General features: G+C 34.5%; 1 protein-coding gene across 1 annotated transcript; it reads left to right on the top strand.

The window, feature by feature from the left end:
- The first annotated feature begins 386 nt into the window (after nucleotides 1–386).
- Nucleotides 387–21,751, top strand: LOC132304860 (threonine--tRNA ligase, mitochondrial 1-like). The gene is made up of 20 exons (XM_059802569.1): nucleotides 387–547; nucleotides 2,417–2,681; nucleotides 2,780–2,839; nucleotides 4,676–4,765; nucleotides 5,772–5,846; nucleotides 5,963–6,091; nucleotides 6,218–6,301; nucleotides 7,578–7,666; nucleotides 7,750–7,846; nucleotides 7,935–8,021; nucleotides 9,909–9,993; nucleotides 10,771–10,865; nucleotides 16,367–16,399; nucleotides 16,490–16,576; nucleotides 17,431–17,523; nucleotides 18,612–18,704; nucleotides 18,808–19,029; nucleotides 19,723–19,794; nucleotides 20,874–20,945; nucleotides 21,369–21,751. The coding sequence occupies exons 1-20, from the start codon at nucleotides 387–389 to the stop codon at nucleotides 21,462–21,464; spliced, it is 2,085 nt and encodes a 694-aa protein (XP_059658552.1). The 3' UTR covers nucleotides 21,465–21,751.
- The last annotated feature ends 777 nt before the right edge of the window (nucleotides 21,752–22,528 follow it).

The following is a 22,528-nucleotide window of genomic DNA, read 5'->3' as shown; positions in this document are numbered from 1 at the left end:
ATTGGTCAATCTAGAGAAAATCTGGATCATGCTGACGGGTAACAAATTTTTATACTCAATAATTGGCCCACTAACATGATGGCCCAACATGGTCAACTAGTATCCAATTTCATCATCTACAGTTTGTCCTACTGAATCTGTTTGTCCCAATATCTCTTTTAAAAGCCCAATAAACTAACCTCCTCAAAAGGCCCAATCCAACATGTGAGGACGCAATAAAACGATGACGTTGAGAATAATTTGAACCTCTTCTACGCAAGACACCATAACGAGTAACGACGAATGTCCTCAACAGTGGTGGCGACTATCGTTTCATTGGCCGCCGGTCTCAGCCTTGCAAAACCTCGTTCCGTCTCTTCTCACCACCATCGCCACCGCCGTTAGCGATGGGTAAGAAAGCCAATAATGCTCAGCCCAAGTCCACTCCAGACCACCCCAAAGACGAAGCCTATCTCCAATCCGTCATCCCCAAGCGCATCGCACTCTTCGAATCCATCCAGTCCGAACTCCTCTCCCACCGTCAATCCGTCTCCGGCGATCTCATCAAGTACTCTCATTCTTACAGTATCTTCATATGTATACTATTATTAAAAAAGTGTAAAGACTTTTAGTGTTTTAGTATGTTTTTATCAATTAAAATTATCTAAATAATTGTTTAATTAAAATTTATTTATTAAAATTTATTAATTGATATAAAATTAATTAAAATAAAATTAATTATCAATTAAAATTATATAAATAATTTTTTAATTTAATAAAATAATTTATCAAATAATAAAATAAGTTACTAATTAAAATTAAATAGATAATTATTTAATTGATATTAAATGTTTCAAATCTGTTTCAGCATTTTAATATTTATTTATTAATATATAAAAAAAATTTCTTAATTGATATAAAATTAATTAAAATAAAATAATACCAATTAAAATTATACAGGTAATTGTTTAATTGAAATATAATTTTAAAAAATAATTTATTAAATAATAAAATAAATTATCAATCAAAATTAAAGAGGTAATTGTTTAATTGATATTTAATCTAGATGTTTCATATCATTTTTTTCTTTCTAAGTTACGTTTCAAATCATTATTAAAATAAGTAAATCAGTATTTCAATATTTGTTTATTAATATAAAAAATATTTATTAATTGATATAAAATTAATTAAAATAAAATAAATTACCAATTAAAATTATATAGGTAATTGTTTAATTGAAATTTAATTTAATAAAATAATTTATCAAATAATAAAATAAATTATCAATTAAAATTAAATAGGTAATTGTTTAATTGATATTCAATAAAGATGTTTCCAATCATTTTTTTTTCCTTAGTTATGTGTCAAATCATTATTAAAACAGGTAAAACAAGTTACGTCAATTAAAATTAAATAGGTAATTGATTAATTGAAATTCAATCAAGATATTTCAAATTAATAAATAAATTAATAATTAAAATTAAATAGATAATTGTTTAATTGAAATTCAATCAAAATGTTTCAAATCATTTATAGATAAAATAATAAAATAATTTGCCAAAAAATAAAATAAGTTACCAATTAAAATAAATCCTATAAGTTACCAATTATAATAAAGAAGTTACGTATTAAAATAAAATAGATAATTATTTAATAAAATAATTTACCAAATAATAAAAAATTAGATAATTTACCAAATAATAAAATAACCTACCAATTAAAATTAAATAGAAAATTGTTTAATTGAAACTCAATCAAGATGTTTTAAATCATTAAATAAATTATCGATTAAAATTAAATAGGTAATTGTTTAGTTGAAATTCAATCAAGATGTTTCAAATCATTTATAGATAAAATAATAAAATAATTTACGAAATAAAGTTATCAATTAAAATAAATCATATTATGTTTGGAATTCTTCAATGTCAAAACAACTTTACTTTTTCTATTTTATTATAGGTACATTTGTCTTTGAATTGCATTAATCGTGTTGATTTATTTTTTATTTTTATTTGTGTTTGTTTAATTATATTTTATTCTTTGAATTGTATTAATCATGTTGATTTATTTTTATTTTTTATCTATGTATTTGTTTAATTATGTCATGTCAGCATTTATTAACTAAACAAATGAATTTTCTAATATTATATATTTTCTTGTCTATAAATTTTTAAATATTATATATTTCATTCTCGAATCCCTTTCTCTTAAATTTTAATCTTGACAACACATTTCGCTTCATAAATATTTAAAATTTTAATTACTCAAAAAAACTTACTAATTAATTATTTAAAAAATTAAATTTTTATGATAATTTTTATATAAATTTTTTAATTAAGATTATAAAATAACTTTTCATCAGGTGTGCTTTACTAGTACATATATATATATATATATATATATATATATATATATATATATGAGTGTGTGTATGTTTTGATTTTAAATTTCTTAATTTTGTTAGGATAACTTTGCCGGACGGGACAGTGAAGGAAGGGAAGAAGTGGATATCTACACCGCTCGACATTGCGAAGGAGCTATCGAAGAATTTGGCTGCAAATGGTCTGATTTCTCAGGTGAATGGAGTTCTTTGGGGCATGTCAAGGCCACTAGAAAGTGATTGTGAGCTCAAGCTGTTCACATTCGACAGCGACGAAGGTCGCGACACCTTTTGGCACTCTAGTGCTCACATTCTAGGGCAGGTACAAGCTTTGTAATTCTGCTTATGGATTCAATGTGGTTTCATGAAAAATTATATATTTGGTTTGATTGATTTTGGATTATCTTGTGATTTGTGTAGTCTCTTGAGATGGAGTTTGGCTGCAAATTGTGTATTGGAAAGTGTACTACAAGAGGGGAGGTACTTTATATGCTGAGATTATTTGACTTTTCATTAAGTGATAATGTTATTTCAAATTTTTGTATTTGTAGGGAGTTTAATGTGATTTATTCTTGGTCCCATCACTGTTAAGATAAATTGTATGATACATTAGTATTTCGAATTATTAATAGTTACTATATGCTAAATTCCTAATGAAGTTGCATTATACTAAAAGGTAATCACTAACACGCTGTAAAACCTAGGGGTGGCCACGGATCGGATCGGATTAGGCATCAATTCTAATCCGATCCGCTCTCAACGGATTAGGGAATTTTGAATCTGCCACCAATCCGTTAGTTCACGGATCGGATCGGATTGGATCCGTGAATTCACGGATCGGATCGGATCCAATCCGCGTACTGAATTATCCAAATTAGTCTATTTTTAATTTTTTACCAATTTTATATCCAATTACAAAAGTGTATAATAGAACATAGATTAACCGAATTTAAATGCATAATAACAAGAATAATCAAACTGTAAAATATTGCATAATCAAAAGGACAGTAGTTATCCAAATTATCCGAAAAAACACTTAATTAGTTACCAAAAAAAATACTAATATGTTTTATATCAGTGTGTAATATACTAATATGTATAATACTTAATTAGTTACCAAAAAAAAAAAAAATTAAAAAACGATATGTGGCACACGGATTGCCACAGATTTGTTATATATTAATATTATATATATATATAATATTAATATTATATATATAATATTAATATATAACAAATCTGTGGCATATATATATATTTTACGGATTACCCACGGATTGCCACGGATCGGATCGGATTTTTGACAGCCTAATCCGTGATCTGATCCGTGAACTACGGATTCAATTTTTTAAAATCCGCCACCGATCCGTGGGTCTGATTTGTTATATATTAATATTAATATTAATATTATATATATATATATATATAATATATAATATTAATATTAATATATAACAAATCTGTGGCATATATATATATTTTACGGATTACCCACGGATTGCCACGGATCGGATCGGATTTTTGACAGCCTAATCCGTGATCTGATCCGTGAACTACGGATTCAATTTTTTAAAATCCGCCACCGATCCGTGGGTCTGGTAATCCTATCCGATCTGTACGGATCGGATCGAATCGGGTTCGCGGATTGGCGGATTTTTTGCTCACCCCACAGTAAAACCAACAAATTTGTTACAAATCATTAGAAATCAACCTTGTGGAGTTATCGAATTAAAACCTGTGTATCAGTGCATTTAAGTGAAAGTTGGGTGAGGTTGAAAAAAGTTCATGGACATTCTTTAACACTATGAAACCTCTATTAAACTCTGTGTCTGTTGCATCAAAACCGTTTTCTTTACGGCAATCTTGGTTAAATTATACTAACATGAAGTGAACTTAGAATATAACTCAAATTAAACCAAAACTTGCGTTGACAAGGTTGCAAGTGGGATCAATTATGAACTTTTGATTTATCTTTTCTCTTGTTGGCATGCTTAGCGTCACTATATCAAGTGTTTGGAGTTGTATTGGTGATAAGAATTTTTAACATGGCCGTGCAGTTTGTACACGTTTCCACAATTTTTATTTAGTACAAGTGTTAGTGTTCATGCTGTTGCTTTTTCTTTATTTTTCAGTTAGAATATATTATCACTATTACTTGATTGGTTTAAGTTTCCGAGTTTATGATTCAACTGTTTTAAAGAACTTTTTGGTTCTGTTTCATTATATCTGTTATGGAGGGAGGGGTGTTTTTATTTTTCATTTGTTATAAAATGTAATGATGACAGCTTCTCATGAAATCATTAACTGATCTTATAGGGTTTCTACTATGATGCATTCTATGGTGAACTGGGCTTAAATGAAGATCATTTCAAACAGATTGCTTCAGGGGCATCTAAAGCTGTTGCGGTATTGTTTGTTAACAAGATAACTTAGAAGTTAACCTATTATGAAGTTGCAGGTTTTACTTTGTTTTCTTCTTGCTAGTATTATGTCATTATCATTATATTGTTATTTGTTGTTGCTGCCGTTGTTTGCTATAAATAGAAATGATCCTTTTGATATTTCCTTGTAATTTCTCATTTATGATAACAAAAGTGTAATAGATCTGAACTTTAATATTGTAATATTCATGTTTCTATTTGTCTAGAATGGAAATGTAGTGATTTTTCTTTTATTTTGTCACTTTTTGTCAGCAATAAATTAAGTTTCTGAGTATGCTAATATATATATATATATATATATATAAATAATTCCTGAGCATGAAAATGGACTACATATTAAAAAGCAGTAGGTATTTCCTTTTTCTTTTTTTTTTTTTTTATTTTTTCTTTATTTTTCCTAGTAAGGCATTTTGCTAAAAGGAAGCAAAAGGGGGCACAACCTTGTACAGTTTCAGCAGCATCTATTTTATTTACTTTCCCTTGTTTTCTGTTAAAACTTAAATGTCATGAAACTGGCAGAGGAGGCCATGTTTGATTGGCAGGCCATAGGCTACAATGCCTGAAGCTGCACGATTTCAGCAGGGTTGGTGGGATCATTTCGAATTCTGCCAGGTTTGATTGAAATCTCAAACGGAGTAACAGACCATTTTTATTCTCAGCATATGCTCAAGCAAGGACAATTTTTTTCTTCTTCTTTTGGACTTCTCTTTCTGATTTGTTAAATAGTGCAATCTTGTTATTATATATGTACCTTGTATCATATGCATAATAAAATTGTTGTTCTTTTTTAATGGTTTTGGCTGTGGATGGAACTAGTAAATATAAGATATTAACAATGTTGCAGTGATGGATATTTTATTTTATTAATATTATTATTATTATTATTATTATTATCTGTATCCAACATTTTACTTTTTCACATATTGAGAGGGATTCTCTTCCATGACCATAAGGAACTCTCTGTGTTTTAGGAAAAACTACCTTTTGAGCGCATTGAGGTGTCAAGGGAGCAGGCCCTTGAGATGTTTTCCGAAAATAAATTTAAGGCAAGTGTAGATTCCATTTTGCATCACACAAAGTATGTGATGCATTTGAGCGTCATTAATACTATTTTGGCATCGTATACTTTTTATTGTTTTTCTCTTTTTACTGTCTTTATCAGGTCGAGATTATCAATGAATTACCTGCAGACAAAACTATCACAGTGTACAGGTGTGGCCTGTTAGTTGATTTGTGTCGTGGACCCCATATACCAAATACATCTTTTGTCAAAGCATTTGCTTGTTTAAAGGTGATTTTTGCACAGTAAAATGGACTGGAGTGCTTTACTTATCAAAAAAAAAAATTGGACTGGAGTGCTTTGCTTGCATATTTGCAAATATTTTATGTAGGTTACTCATGCATTTAATATATTCAGGCTTCATCAGCTTATTGGAGGGGGAATAAAGACCGTGAAAGCTTACAAAGAGTTTATGGGATATCTTATCCTGATCAGAAGAAGGTAATTTTCAGCCATTTTCCCTTTTTGGGGGCAGAAGAAACAAGAATTATAATTAAAGAGGAGGACACTTACAAGGATAAGGAATCCTTCAAGTTTAAAAGGAGAAAAAGAAAAGTTATCACATTAAACTCATATCAGCAAAGCCTTTTCCCATCTATTTGGGTCGGTTACTAGGGTCCTACTTTTCCATTATACTCTACTGAAGGCCGGTTCCTCAGGTAACCCTCACGTTATCATGTCTTTCTTTGCTAACTCTACCAATGTTAATTTTGGTCTTCCCTCAATGTGGATCTCGTCACTTTTCCTATTTGGTGCACTTAGTGGTCTTTTTTGCATATACCCAAACAATCTTAATTGGTTCTCTTATTTGATCTCCAATAGGTGCTACTTCAACCATCTCACGAATGTGCTCTTTTCTAGTTTTACTGTTTCTTATCTTGCCAAAAATGTATCTCAATATTCGCATTTCTGCCACACTTTATGCATATGTTATTTCTTACTTGCCCAAAGATCTGTCCCATAAAGAATGGTTGGTCTGATAGCTGCTTTGTAAAATTTCTCTTTCAATCTTGGAGGGATATGTTGATCAGACAATATAACCAAAAACCCTTCAAGACCAAACCCCAAAAACTGCGGCCTCTAATATCTGTTATGAAGAACATTACGAGATTATTCTTTGTTGTACAATTTATGATTTATATCATGATACTTGAGAGTGCATTTTCTTTTATTGTGCTATATATTTTCCTTTCTGGTTACTTTGTGCTAACCCTTCCTTGGTGGGGGTTGAGGTGGGATGTGGTAGGTTTGTGTTTGTACCGAAGTTTATTTCTGACATGCTAAGATGGGAGTCAATTCCTTCTTTTCCTTTTTATGCTTAGTTGACCATGTTGCCAAATACTTTTTAACATCATGTGTATTGTTTAGTTTATTCGTGTGACGTTGTCTTGGTGTATTGTTTTCTCGGTATACCCTATTAAATATTTTTCACATAGTATAGGAGTTAAAACAATATTAATTTGTGGAAAGGTATCAAGTACAATCAGACAAACATGATAATGTGTGTTCAGTCTTGAGATTAGTTCTCTAATATTAATTGGCATTTTATAATAAAACAAAGGTATTGATTTATATGGTGGGCAAGTCTATGCTTTCAAAACGGGAAAATTTTGCCTACGACATATGATGTGTTCTCTTCCAAATGACATTATTTATTTGTGGAAGTATTTATTATTTATCACACTCCCAAATTCCTTGAATGATACCTTTATTGCAGGAATACATTGCCTGGCTGGAAGAAGTAAAGGAATATGACCACCGAGAATTGGGTAAACAACAGGAGCTTTTTTTCAATCACCCACTTAGGTATGAGTTAAAATGACTTCATATTACTTTATGCATTAAAGATAATCCAAGATATCCACTTATTGCATCTGTATGAGTTGCAGCCCTGGAAGTTGGTTCTTTCTTCCTCATGGTACTCGAATATACAACAAGTTGACGGAATTTATACGAACCCAATATAGGGAGAGAGGTTACCTAGAGGTTAATAGTCTAAATCTGAAGTTGCTATATTGCAAAATCATATGATTTGACACCAAATATGAGTATTTATATAACTATATTTTGGCAGGTTTTGACACCAAATATGTATAACATGCAACTTTGGGAAACTTCTGGTCATGCTGCCAATTACAGGGAGAAAATGTTTGTGTTTGAGGTCAGGTTTTTCATTAGTTATAATTATAAATATAATACTTTCTTACTGAGCCATTTGCCATTCTAATGATATCTCCTTCCCTCAATTGCTAAGGAAGTGAAGTGACAAAGAAGAATAGAGTAAGAGGAAACATGATGAAAGTAGTAGCATATAATGCGTGGAATTTTGCATGCATGTGTTTTTGCTGGGGCTTGCACAAAGACCAACTTTGACCATAAAGCTAGAATGCCAAGAATCTTATTTTTAATAACAGCTTGTTTTATTGTAGTTTTTTAGTTGGCAGTAGTTATAGGAGGTGATATGTCTCTAAAAATATTGGAGATGTAAGTCTGTGATGATTTAGTTTTATTTTAAAGACCAAGTAATGCAATCAATTTATTTGTATTTACATCTCTTGCACTTCTTTTTTAATTTTTAATTTTTTAAAGATATACTATAGCATTTACATCTCTTGCACTTCTTTTTTGTTGGTAACTGTATTTCTAGGCTAAATATTTATTAGTAAGAAGCTGCCAAGAAGATGAATTAATTTTTTAAATTATCATGGAAGAACAAAAGCAGTCCAATGGTCAGTAATTGATCCAAAATAGGGACTAATGTATGATATGTGCAGATGACCACTCTCACACATGCTTTGGTACCAAAATATTAATGTGACAGTGCTAGAGATGGTTTCAGGGTTCACTGTAATTAGTTTGTTTGTACCTAAAGATCTGCAAAACCATGGTGTTTTCAGGTTTGTAATTTGTATGGGTGTAAAAATTGGCCGTGATTTAGGGTTATTACAAGGCAAAGCAAGCCGAATGGTTAAACGATTGAGCATCGGTGCCATTGGCATGAGTTCCCACTTTGTGAAATACCTAAGGTTAGGTCTGTCTGGAGTCCTCCCTCCTCATGACCCTGCCATGGCGGGACCAGAACTGAGTAATATTCCTATTCCATCTTTTTTTAAACTATTATTTATTTATATCTTTTTTACGATGCAAAGGGAGGCTAATGTTGGTGTTGTTCATCTTGTTTGTTGGCCTTGAGCAGTACTTCTAAACAATAACTTCGGGTAGTTTTGTAGTTCTAGTGTTAAAGGTGGAAAATGGTTCGGCTTTTAAAATAAGATTTTTGAGGGTGGAACAAGGTTAGAAAGGTCTCCTAAAAGCTTACAGAGTGTAGAAATAAAAGAAAGTATGAAGAGCCAATGTCTAGAATATTTTTTATCATGGCTGCTGCCACCAAGGTTCTTGATACCATCTGTAGATGTCGCATTTCCTTCATCTGTTATTCTTTTTCTTTTGTCCACAGTACTGAAGATAATGCAGTGTCATTCTCAATACTTGGATAACTCAGGAGGCTTAACCTTGCATGGTACCTCCAGTTATTATTATTATTATTATTTATTTATTTATTTATTTTAAAACTATTTCTAGAAGAGTATATTCCAAAAAGGTTGTCAACATCTACCTTTTACACATCCCAAATTCCAGCTATATTAGAAATCGTTTACGTTGAAGTCTTAAGTCCCTAATCAGCAGTAATCTCAAATTCCAGCTATTGAATCTCCTATACTTTGTTCTCTAAGTGGTGGGCCAACTGTTTCACATGATATTTTGATATTAATTGGTTGACCATGCATTAAGAACATTATTTTTGTTTGAAAGCTTTTAGAATAGTGAACTAGTTTGGGTCTGTGTGTGTAGTGTGAGCCATTTTTCTTATTTTTTAAATTTTGTATAATTATCATGTGCATGTTGTCAAAGTGGGGTTTTGATTGGAATTCTCTGAGTTACAAATTGAATCATTGATTCTATGCTGTTCGGAAGAAAGATTGATTTATATTCAACGTTTGTGGATCATTTTCTCTGTGACAGGATAATAATCTATTCTTTTGTGCAGGTTGAAAATCAAGAGTTTGGGCTGAAGCCAGTGAATTGCCCTGGGCACTGTTTAATGTTTAACCACACAGTTCGTTCATATAGAGGTAAATTTACCTTGAAATTTACGTGCGTAATTTAATTGCATTTCCAGTCTTTCAGTATCTCACTTAAGTAACTCATGAGCAAAGTTATGCTTGGTCTTGGATTTTATTGGATGCTTACAGTGGTATATCTTGGTTGATATAAAGCTATCAAAATCTGAATTAATTGCATATTGTTTTGATCAGTTGTGTCTATGTTACTTGGATTGACTTCGTGCGATGCAGAAGTTTAGTAGTCTTTGCTTGTATATATGTAAGATGGCATGTCATAAAACTTAAATACACATATTACGTGCCAAATATACTGGTTATTTTGCCACTTCTGTTAATCTGAAACACTTTTTGGGCAAGAGCTCATTCACCTGCCCTGTCTAATGTTTGTTGTTGACATGGTTTTGAATTCAACCAACTTTGCATATGGTTGTCAAAAGTTGGATAGGACGAAATTTAGTTGGAAAAATTAAGACCCTGAAGTTGGAATATTTTGCCAAATTTCAAATGATTGGATTTTGAGCAAAAGTAGTCCTTTTAACATTATTTGTTAAATGGTTGGAATATTGGCCATTTTTTTCCATCAATTTGGTCAAATTCAAAAAAAAAAAAAAAAAAAAACAAAAAGTAAAAAATGTAGATTTATCAAATTTGAAGGAAAGCAAGAAAAATTGGATTGAATTTCCAAATTAGGTAAACACATTTATCAAATTTTGTTATTCTTGTCCTTCAATTATTATCTTTGTGTGGTTCATTTTTCACATCTCGATTGTTTAACATGCTTTGCAGAACTTCCTCTTCGCCTGGCTGATTTTGGAGTCTTGCATCGAAATGAAGCCAATGGTGCACTTACTGGGTTAACTCGTGTCCGGAGATTTCAACAGGTATTCTTTTCGTTGTGGTGGTTCATATAAAGCATAATGTGGGGAAAGATTTACTTGGAATTAGTTACGGCTTTGATTTTTTAGGACTTGATCAGTCTTTTAAGTTATGCCCTGGATAAGCTCTAGTTGCTAATTTTAGTTGCTATATCAACAATTGCATTGCTATTAGTTGCTTTGTCTCACCGGGCCTAAACTGTTAACTGTTAGGTATGGTCATCTTTTTATTTTTCTATTTTTTATTAGTATTATATTTTTGAACCTAGCTGGACCATGCTAGGGGACCATTAGGATCCAGTACTTTATAGCTTTCTGTTGGAAATCTTATCTATAAGTTGACTCAACGATTATGACAGATTTATTGGGTCTTTAATATAGGCTAATTTTTAGGGATTTTATTTTTATTCTGATTTGATTTTATTCTCTTTATTTTGATTTGATTTTATTCTCTTTTCCATATTTGTAATTTTCCGCTTGTATATAATGATAGTCAAGCTCTCAAATTGAGAACGCTAATTTTACCAAGTTACTTTTTGGTATCAGAGCCACAAACCTACGCCTCCCCCATCTCTCTCTCTTTCACCGCCTCTTTTAATATCTCTCTCTATCTCGTTACAGCCCCTTCCCTATATATATATATTTTTTCACAAACCTTCTCTCTTTTTCTGGTCGCTGTTGCGACAGCCCCAGGGGGAGTCAATCTCCTCTAGGTTCGACCCCTGTAGGGGTATTCCCTTAGTCTTTTTCATGCACTAAGGGTCAGAAGACGTGTTTGCAATTTTTTGGGGCTGCCGAGATATTCGGCAGCATTTTCGGATCAGACCTCCGTGTCTCCGCCTTCTTGGTTTGATCAAAATCAGGTTTATTCCTCCTTTATTTGAAATTATTGGTAATTTGTTGAATTGATCTATTTAATATTATGGCTGAATCAAGTAATAAAAAAGAAACTCTCTTTTCGGCGCAACACACACTGGCTCAATGAGTTACTAGTGTGCTGTTGAATGGCCGCAATTTTGCATCCTGGGCTCGTTCCTTCTGCCTCTATGTTGGTGGAAAAGGCAAATCAGGGTGGATTTTGGGTACTGAAAAGAGGCCAGATATTAAAGATCCTAAATATGCTCAATGGGATATGGACAATTGCACCATTTTAGGATGGATGTTTAATTCTATGGAGGAACGCATTTATAATATATTCATGTTTTATGACTCTGTTAATGACTTATGGACTGCTTTGAATCAAATGTATGCTCATTCTAGGAATGATGCTCGTATTTTTGAATTATATCAAGATATTGCTAAGGCCTCGCAGGAAGGCCTGAATTTGTCTGTAACTGATTATTTTGGGTATTTGAGATCTCGTTGGGAGGAACTAGCTCAATATGAGCCTCTCAGTGAATTTCCTTCTGAGGCAGCCTCTCTTCTTGTCAGATGTCTTGATCGTGAGCATACCTATTAGTTTTTGATGGGATTACGCCCAGAATTTGAACCACTAAAGTCTCAAATCTTGAATGCATCACCAATGCCATCCCTGTTGGAAGCCTTTGCTACTCTTGATGGTGAAGCACGCAAGCACCGTTTAATTCAGCCCTCAATTGTTCCTGTACCAATGTTTGAGCCTGCTGGGGATAGTATGGCTTTTGCAGCCAACTTTGGATCACGAGCTTCTGGAGGTCAGATTATTTGTCACCATTGTGGAGGGGTTGGACATGTTAAGGCTCGTTGCTTCAAACTTCATCCTGAACTGAAGCAAAAATTTTCAAGGAACCGTTTATCTGGAACTGGTTCTTCTCGTACTGTGGCTGTTGCAGAAACTCCTGTTACTATTGGTGGATCTACTGTATTTCCTGGACTGAGCCAGCTTCAGTCTCAGATTGGGTAGATCCAAGACCAGCTTGGCTCCCTTGCTTCTAGAGTTAGTGCTCCTTCAACTGCTCCCACTGCAACTATTGCTACAGGTACTCCTACTGCATTCATGTTAAGGCCAAGCAGCCCACTTAGGTTCTGGATTCTGGGGCCAATGATCACATGACTGGTGAGTTATCAGTTTTTTCTTCTAATGTCATACCTGTTACCCAATCTGTGTATCTTGCGGATGGCTCTACATCTTACATTCACAGTAAGGGTGATGTTTGTCTGTCTCCTGATATTACTCTTTCATCTGTCCTTCATGTACCTAAATTTGCCTTTAACCTTTTATCTGTTAGCCGGCTTGCAAAAAACCTCCAGTGTGCAGTTATATTCTTACCAAATCACTGTTTGTTGCAGGACCTTTGTTTGAAGAGGATTTTTGGCAGGGGTTATGAGCGTGATGGGTTTTACTACTTTGGGGAACCACCAGGAACGAGTCTTTAAGCTTCTGTCCTACCTACTTCTAGTGTTTATGATGTTTCTTTTTGCACTTTTAGTCTGTGGCATGCACGTTTGGGGCATGTAAACTTTCAATATCTATGTCTATTGTTTCCTTCGTTAAATAAAGCATGTAAGGACCATAAGTTTCAATGTGAAGTTTGTGAGCTTTCTAAACATACTAGAACTAGCTATATTTCACATATGAGTCGTGCTCCTAGTATGTTTGATCTTATTCATTCTGATGTCTAGGGCCCTTCCCCAGTTACTGCTTTCTCTGGACATCGATATTATGTGACATTTATTGATGATTATTCTCGTTGTACTTGGGTTTATTTATTGAAAAAGAAATCTGATGTGTTTCTTTTATTTACCCAGTTTCTTCAAATGATCAAAACCCAGTATAACACTGTTGTCCGTAATATTTGTTCTGATAATGGACGAGAATATGTTTCGAAGGAGTTCCGGTCTGAACTTAATAAAAAGGGGATTTTACATCAACTCACTTGCCCCTATATTCCTGAGCAAAATGGCGTGGCTGAACGTAAAAACCGTCATCTTATGTCTGTGGTCCGATGTCTTCTGAGTGGTATGCATGTGCCTAAATTCTATTGGCACGTGGCTGTTCTTACAGCTGCTTTTCTGATTAATCGTACTCCCAGTCGAGTTTTGGGTGGTAAGGCACCACTTCAGATTCTCCAGCCTGATTATACATTGTTTCACCTTCTGCCTCGTGTTTTCGGCTGTACTTGTTTTGTTCATAACCGTAGTCCTTCTCGTCATAAACTTGATGATAAATCTATTAGGTGTATTTTCTTGGGGTATTCTGCTTGTCAAAGGGCTATCGTTGTTATGATCCTGTGACTAAACATATGTATCATTCTTTTGATGTGACATTTCATGAAACTGTTCCTTTTTATAGTACTAATTCAGTGGTACAGGATTCTCTCTCTTGTGATCTGGAGAAGGAGATTTCTCCTATTGCCCGTCCTGTTCCTCTCTTTGAAAATCACACTGTCCTGGAATCTCCTTCTCCATCCATGCAGGGTTCTTCTCCACCTTTGCAGGTCTACTCTCGTCGCCATCGCACTCAACCTCCCCTGCCAGAATCATCTTCAGAACTAGGTCCAGGTAACTCTCCTTCTCCTATTGCTCCTACAATTCCTGAGCGTACCTCCCGTTATCCTACCGTGATCGTCATCCTCCTAATTGGTATGGTTTTTCTAGTAGCACTAACCACCCTATTTCCCAGTATGTCTCCTATGATGGTCTTTCAGGTGCATATAAATCCTTCCTGGGCAAGATTGGGACCGTTTCTATTCCTCGATCTGTGTCAGAGGCCCTCCAGGATCCCAATTGGATGTCTGCCATGACAACAGAAATGGATGCTTTACACCATAATAATACATGGGAACTTGTTGCTTTACCTTCTGGGGAGAAAACGGTTGGCTGCAAATGGGTCTTTAATGTGAAGTACTTAGCCGATGGTTCTATTGATCGGTATAAGGCTCGGTTGGTGGCCAAAGGCTTTACTCAGATTCCGGGCAAAGACTTTAGTGCTACCTTTGCTCCTGTGGCTAAGTTGACGTCTGTGCAACTGCTTGTCTCCTTGTCTGCTGCCCATTCTTGGCCTCTGCATTAGTTAGATGTCAAGAATGCATTTCTTAATGGAGACTTACTTGAGACTATATATATGGATCCACCCCTTGGATTTCGGGTTGAGGGGGAGTATGCTGGGAAAGTCTGTAGGCTACGGAAGTCTCTTTATGGTCTGAAGCAATCTCTTAGAGCTTGGTTTAGTCGTTTCAGCGATGTTGTTTTATCCATGGGCTTTGTGCGCTGCCACTCAGACCATACTTGTTTTATTCGACGTTGCTCTAATGGTCGTTGCATTATGTTATTGGTATATGTGGATGATATCATTATCACAGGTAATGATGCTTCAGGGATTGCTCAGGCGAAACTTCATCTTCAAAAGTCCTTTGATGTGAAGGACTTAGGTCCTCTTCGATATTTTCTTAGAATTGAGGTTGCTAGATCCCGTCGTGGAATTTCTTTATCTCAAAGGAAATATGTTTTAGATCTTCTTCAAGATACTGGCATGCTTGGGTGTTGACCCGCTTCCACTCCTATGGACCCCAATCTTAAACTCTCTGTTGCGTCAGGGGAATTACTTCCAGATCCATCCATGTATCAACATTTGGTAGGTCGTCTTATCTACTTGACTAACACAAGGCCCGATTTGACATTTGCTTTAGTGTGATTAGTCAATTCATGCATGCCCCTCGCTCAGCTCATATGGATGCAGTCTACCATATTTTGAGGTACCTTAAGTCGTGCCCTGGTCTTGGTCTGTTTTATGCCTCAGGAAATCAGTCTGGACTCTCATGCTTTACTGATGCAGACTATGCTGGATGTAAGACAGATAGACGTTCTACCTCTGGCTTCTGTACTTTCTATGGTAATCATCTCATATCATGGAAGAGTAAGAAGCAGGCTGTTGTTTCTAGATCCTCTGCTGAAGCTGAATACCGAGCTATGGCTCAAGGTACTTGTGAGCTCCTTTGGCTTCAATCAATTTTGGGAGAGTTGGGTTTTGTACAGAAAGGTTCTTCAAGGCTGTTTTGTGACAATAAATCAGCCATTATGCTTGCTTCTGATTCTGTTTTACATGAACGGTCGAAACATATTGAGGTAGACATTCACTTTATTCGAGAGAAGGTTCGATCAGGTATCATTAATCCTATTTTTGTTCCTTCTTCAGAATAGACTGCGGATGTATTCACAAAGTCTGTTGGGCCTTCTCTTCTCCAGTCTTCCATAGTCAAGCTGGGCTTGGTCAACATATTTGCTCCAGCTTGAGGGGGAGTGTTGAAAATCTTATCTATAAGTTGACTCAACGATTATGACAGATTTATTGGGTCTTTAACATAGGCTAATTTTTAGGGATTTGATTTTTATTCTCATTTTATTTTATTCTCTTTATTTTGATTTGATTTTATTCTTTTTTCCATATTTGTAATTTTCCGCTTGTATATAATGATAGTCAGGCTCTCAAATTGAGAACGCCAATTTTACCAAGTTACTTTTCTTTCACTTCCTCCTGAGTGCTATTTCATGGCTGGTGGAAGCTATTTTGACACGCTGACATTTTACAGGATGATGCACATATCTTCTGTAGACAGTCCCAGGTGAGATGAAACTTCTGATATGTGGCAAATGGGTTGTAAAATCCTTCTTTTCTTGTGTGTCTCTTGTGACTGTTTTGCTTCCTTTTTCAGATAAAAGATGAAGTCAGGGGTGTACTAGAATTCATCAATCACACCTATAATATATTTGGGTTCACTTTTGACTTGAAGTTATCGACGGTATAAACTCTTGATCCTTATTGGTTAAACGTTATTAGTCCGTCTGAATTCTAAGTGTACGGGTGGAATATTATATGCTAATGGTGACTCCCCTAGATTAATGGCTTGTTTCTTCAGTTTCAGTCTTTTTCACAGGCATAGCAACTACTATATAATGATAATCCTTTGAGAAAAACATACAGAGCCAAATAATCTCCTATTATTTTTTTCATTTTAATTAATTGATTGGGATGTGACATGTTTTGTGGAGCCAAATTCCCTTTTGAGTTCTTGCCCCATAGATGGTAGACTTCTCTGCAGTGATATGCTTGTGCGATTTTCATGGTGAACTCAGAATACTGACTTTTCAATATCATCAACATTATGATATTATAAGCACTCGAATTTTATGGAAGCTGAGCAAAATTATTTTTGCTTACTGCTTGGTTTCTTCAAAAACTGATAGTTATATTGCAATTGGCAAGTGTTCGATGGTCTAATGGGGTTTTCCTATTTACAGTAATAATGAATCCATCTGATTGGCAGGTTCATAAGTGTTCTAAACTTACACGAAGATTCTTTGTAATCCCTCTGCTTGGTACTTTGTACTGTTTTGAATGCCCTTCTTTTTGGTTCATGTAACTTAGAAAAAAGGTTTAAACAGTTGCTTTTTAAACTTATAAGTACCAAGTCACTGAAAATTATAGAATCTCTACCTTGGGATATGTTCAGTTTGTTGTGCAAGAGATAGCAGCATCTCTTTGTTTCAGTCATACTCTTTTGATCCTGTTTTATTCGGTTATGTTTGCATTATATCTGGTATGGAGAAGTGAAGAATATATTGTATTTTGTGCAACACGTATTTGGTGCTGTAGAGGCCAGAAAAATATCTCGGAGACTTGGCAACATGGGAAAAGGCTGAAGCTGCTCTTACAGAAGCATTGAATGAGTTTGGGAAGCAGTGGCAGGTAATTGCTCAGTGTTTTTTTTTTTTTTTTTTTTTTTTCCCTCCTAAATTTGAGTTGTAAAATTTTGGCACGTTAATTTTTCTCCTTTGATATCCAACCTATTCCCTTTTGTCCTCTTATACATATTTTTTATTGCAATGCACACGACTACTATACTTAACCCAATGATGCTTGTGGATGATAGTGCAACTGGACACAACCTCACTGCCCTTATGGCATTATTAACCATTGTTACCTATATTATTTATTTCACATCTTCTTCTGGTATGCTTCCTAGTTCAGTTTCTGCTTTGTAGAGAATTTCTAAGTTACCTTCATTCCATTTTCTTCGTTGTTAAAATTTAAAGTGAAATTTCTAGATTTCCACTGAAATACTCAGACTTTTTGTAAATAATACCCCAAAAATGAAAAAGATAAAAAGTTGAGTGATTCATCTTATTATTAATTTTAAATTTTTTTATTTTAATTGAAATGTGAAAGATATCAAACAAGAAGGTGGGTCAAAAGTATTTACACTATTTTGTTCATATTGAGGGCAGCGGTGGATCAGGTAAATTAGATGGTGCGGCTTATTGATCGAGTAGAAAAGAAAATCAGGGACTAAATAGATGCCCACACAAAATGCAGGCACACATGCACTCGTATTGAGTGGAACAATCAACCGGATGATACTTTCTTACTGGCAAGTTTTGTTTCTAAATGCTTAAATAATGCCTATTGACCTTAATTTAAGCAATAAATACAATATCATAGATCATGAGAATTCTAGTGGATTTTAGCTGGTTGGATCTGTTACTAGTTTCACGCATGGAGTTGTGCTCAGGTTTCATAATCAGATGTTCATTGGTAATTAACCTTTATAAGTTTTAGAAATAAAATAATATGCTAGGATGGGAGGAAAAATTCAAAGTTTTTTAATAAGTTTTAGAAATTAAAAGAATATGTCAGGATAGGGTGGAAAAATTCATAATTTTTCTATATATATATATATTTTGGTTACATAATTGGTTCTCTGTGGACTTCCAGTTTTGAGCAGTATTTGTCGGCTTCATGTCTTGTGAACTTACTTTTGAAATTATTCCGTACAGATAAATGAAGGGGATGGAGCATTTTATGGTCCCAAGATTGATATCAGTGTCTCTGATGCGTTGAATAAAAAATTCCAGTGTGCAACGATACAGGTTTAAGATGTGTACATGCTGTCTTTCAGTTATTACCTTTCATTTATATTTCCTTGTAGGGTTATAGAATCGTCGATTAACGAATGGATACCTGTTATCACAGCTGGATTTCCAACTTCCTTCCCGTTTCAACTTGTCTTACTCGGCAGAGGATGAAAAGAAGATGGAGAGGCCCGTTATGATACACCGTGCCATCCTAGGGTCTGTTGAGCGTATGTTTGCTATACTTTTGGAGCACTATAAAGGGAAATGGCCCTTCTGGCTCAGTCCACGTCAAGCAATTGTTTGCTCCGTGTCAGAGAAATCCCAGCCATATGCACTTCAGGTTTTTAGCTCTATGTACTTGATTTATTCACTTGTCTCTATCATGGTCTGATTTAATTTAACACGTTTTACTATTTGGTATCGACAATCTGATGCATATGGATGGTATTGTTCACTGATTTGTGTCATTGTGGACTACAATCAACTAATTCTTATGCTTCCATCTGTTGGGAGTGTTATCTCGTTCTAATAATTGTGAACTGCTGCTTGCCCTTTTTGGTTAACCTGGAATCATTGCAAATAATTGAGTTTGTCAAAAATGCTGATTTCTAAACAATAACAAATAACCTTTAATTTATTAATTTTTTCATATAGGCAATTGACACACTTTAATGCATTACCATACTGAGGGCACTTGTGCATTGGTTCTCTGTAAAACAAACACTTGTGAATTTGATATTCATAAAAAGCAGTTTTAGGATTTTGGTTTTGGAAGTTGAAACCTGATTGTGCGGTAATGTGACAATTGCTCTCTAATTACTCAGATATTTTGAAACGGAATTTTGGTTTTGGAAGTTGAAACTGGATTGTTTTCCTGAGTTGTTTTATTTCCTGTGAAGGTAAAAGGGGGAAATTAATGTATAAATTGCACAATGATCTGAAGAATTTATCAATATCTGTTCTTTACTCCTTCATATCTGCCTAACCCAGAAGATGAGGGATAACGATATTTTCTATTGCTAAATTCTGGTAGGTGCGGGATAAGATTCATCAAGCTGGTTATTATGTTGATGTCGATTCAAGTGATAGAACAATCCCGGAAAAGGTATATATTTTTTGCCTTTCTGGAACTCAAATTTCCGTTCTGCAAACTGTTTTAATGCTTTGGTGATCTCATTGTAAAAGAAGTTTCATTCTTATAATATTAAATGGAGTGCGTGTGGTGTAATCACGTGCCCTTGAGTCTTGTGGCTTCAACAGTTTCTCTTGGTGTATACTTAGGGCATTTCATTTAGTGCCACTGACAGCAGACATAAAAGATCTTATTATTATTATTAATTTATTTATTTATTTATTTTCTTAGTTGGTACTCACACACCTATGTCTCCATGGAGGCTTGAACCCCTGACCTCTCTTTGAGAAGTACGGGCTTGGTATCGCTAGAAAACTGGCCCGTTGGTAAAGATCTTATTCTTTATTTCCTCACTATTGAATTATGTATATATAAATGTATATTTGAGATGTTACAATGCCAAGGGTGCAAATAATTGATTTTATCAAATTACTCGGATATTTTGAATATTAAATGCACAACGTAACCCACATCGAAGCCCAAGCCTTCCTCTAATGAATGTCAAAGCCCAACAACATTTTCTTTTTCTTTTCTTTTTGGCCAAGTCCTAAACCATAATTACTCCACCCCTTGTCGGCTCATCGATCTCCCTTTTTGCAATGTTGTAACTATCTTCTTCTGAAGCAAATTCCATGGTCATTTCCCATTCAACCCAGTTGATCATAATTGTGTGTGATTTATCCCAATACCCCTGGGCTTCTATTTGCAAGCAGAACTCCAATTAGTAGATGATATTTGAACTCATTCCCCAAACCCCCATAAAAGGGTGTTTGCACTAGTACATCACACAATGTCCTATCATGGTCTTTCTAATTCATGTACATTGTGATATTTGAATTCTAAGATAAAAGTAGCTTTGACGCTGGTGTGTTTCATTGGCTTTATATGTTTTGTTTGTTTGCGTTCCTTTTAATTGTAATTGTATTTTTCTTTCATTGCATTTATAGAATCTGAATATACCATCATTCCTTTTGCTGCTTTTTCTGTTTTTCTTTTTGCTTTTACTTTGATTGAGTGCTGCTTTCTGTGACTGATCTTTTTGTTTTCTGCAGATATGGGAGGCTCAGTTGGCGAGGTACAACTATATATTGGTTGTTGGTGAAGATGAAGCCAACACTGGACAGGTTCTACCTCTCTTCTTCAATAAGCTGAACATACAAATTAGTGTGGTTTATTATTTTCGTGGTCAAAACGTGTATTTTATTAGACCCAATAAGTGTGGTTTATTATGTTCTTGGTCCATCTATGCGTATTTCATCTGTGTGAGTACACTAGCAGGAAATGAGTCTCTTGGTAACCCTAGTGGCTTTATGTTAAATTTCTGATAGGTGCTCTACGACATTAATATGCAGAAAGTTGACTGGATAGATGTAAAACCTCTTTTTTACATTTCCTCAGTATCGGTTATGAATATTTATTTTAGATGAATAATACCGATGAAATGAAAAAAAAAAAAAAAAAAAAAAGCAGCGAAGTTTGGTTTGAAAATATTAAATTATATTGCAATTTGGTTCATACTTCATTCATAATGCCTCGACTCTTTACAGGTGAGCGTGCAGGTGAGAGACAAGGCGGAGCATTCAGTTAAGAGCATCAACGATCTGCTCACTCACTTAAATGAAGAAGTTGCAGCTTTTCCCTAGGTGAGTGCCTTGTGAAGAGGCAGTGGGTACTGAAAAGAGAGAGATACTTATTCCACTAATCTTAGTAGAAATTATGATATATGTATCAGTTATTTGAAATCACTAGGTGAGTGCCTTGTGAAGAGGCAGTGGGTACCCTTTTTGATTCTCCTTTACTTCATTGGCCCTTCTTTTGGGACCATGTATATGGACTCTTAGCTAGCTAGCTTGGGTGATGACTAACAAACTGGTACAGTTTCACCACAATACATCAGCTAATAAAAGAGGGTACAATCACTTATGTAGGATGCATGTGCTCCCTCTCTCTCTCACACACACACACACAACACACACACTGACACACACACACATGGTAAAAGCATAATATTTCATGAGGTAGGCTAGGTGGTCTTTGGTTGCACCCATTAAATGGTTGCTCGGCTTGTAGTCCTACTTGGTGAAAGTTCTCTCAATATATTGCATATTCCCCTTCATAAAATCTTCTTTTAATGCATAAAGCATATCAAACATGGGTAAAGAGTGGCCTCTGTGCACACAAATTTTGTATCTGTAGACTAAAGAACAAAATATGGAGCAAATATCAGTTTTATTAATTTTGTAAAATTCGGGTACGATCCTCTGTAAATATCTTTACAATAAAAAGAGTGTATCCTTTGATTCGATCTCCTTTGAGGTCTGAATCCAAGTGTTGCTTGACCTTGATCTTAAATCAGGTTGAAACTTCAATTAAGAATGGCAAAATTCCTATACCCAGCAGGTCCACGCCCCACTCCGCCCTGTTATGGCGGGTTTGGGGACCCATTTATGTAAATGGGGAGGGGATGGAAATTGTATTTGAAACCCCGGCGGGGGACGGGGCGGGACTGGGGGAGGGTAACCCCGCCCCGTTTATAATGCATTTTTACAAAACTGTCCTTACATGTTATAAAATATTACTAAATTATATAATTAAATATATATAATATATTAACTTCTGAAATCTTAGATCTATTCCCTCGCAGCATAGTCGTTGTTGGAAAAATGTTATTTGTTTTGATTGATCGTGTTGAAAATTTCAAGACTAT

The sequence above is a fragment of the Cornus florida genome, unplaced genomic scaffold, assembly GCF_030987335.1.
Source record: "Cornus florida cultivar Cherokee Brave unplaced genomic scaffold, ASM3098733v1 CherokeeBrave_3.0.0_Hap2_Chr04, whole genome shotgun sequence".
NCBI classification, from domain to species: domain Eukaryota; kingdom Viridiplantae; phylum Streptophyta; class Magnoliopsida; order Cornales; family Cornaceae; genus Cornus; species Cornus florida.
The sequence above is the reverse complement of the archived record's forward strand: the minus strand, read 5'-3'. Positions and strand labels throughout refer to the sequence as shown.

Excerpts from the sequence above, each read along its gene's own strand:
- LOC132304860 (XM_059802569.1), top strand. The coding sequence starts at position 387 with ATGGGTAAGAAAGCCAATAATGCTCAGCCCAAGTCCACTCCAGACCAC. Across the intron at positions 2,682-2,779 it reads GTGCTCACATTCTAGGGCAG|TCTCTTGAGATGGAGTTTGG; the intron begins GTACAAGCTTTG and ends TGATTTGTGTAG. Across the intron at positions 17,524-18,611 it reads AGTTTGGGAAGCAGTGGCAG|ATAAATGAAGGGGATGGAGC; the intron begins GTAATTGCTCAG and ends TATTCCGTACAG.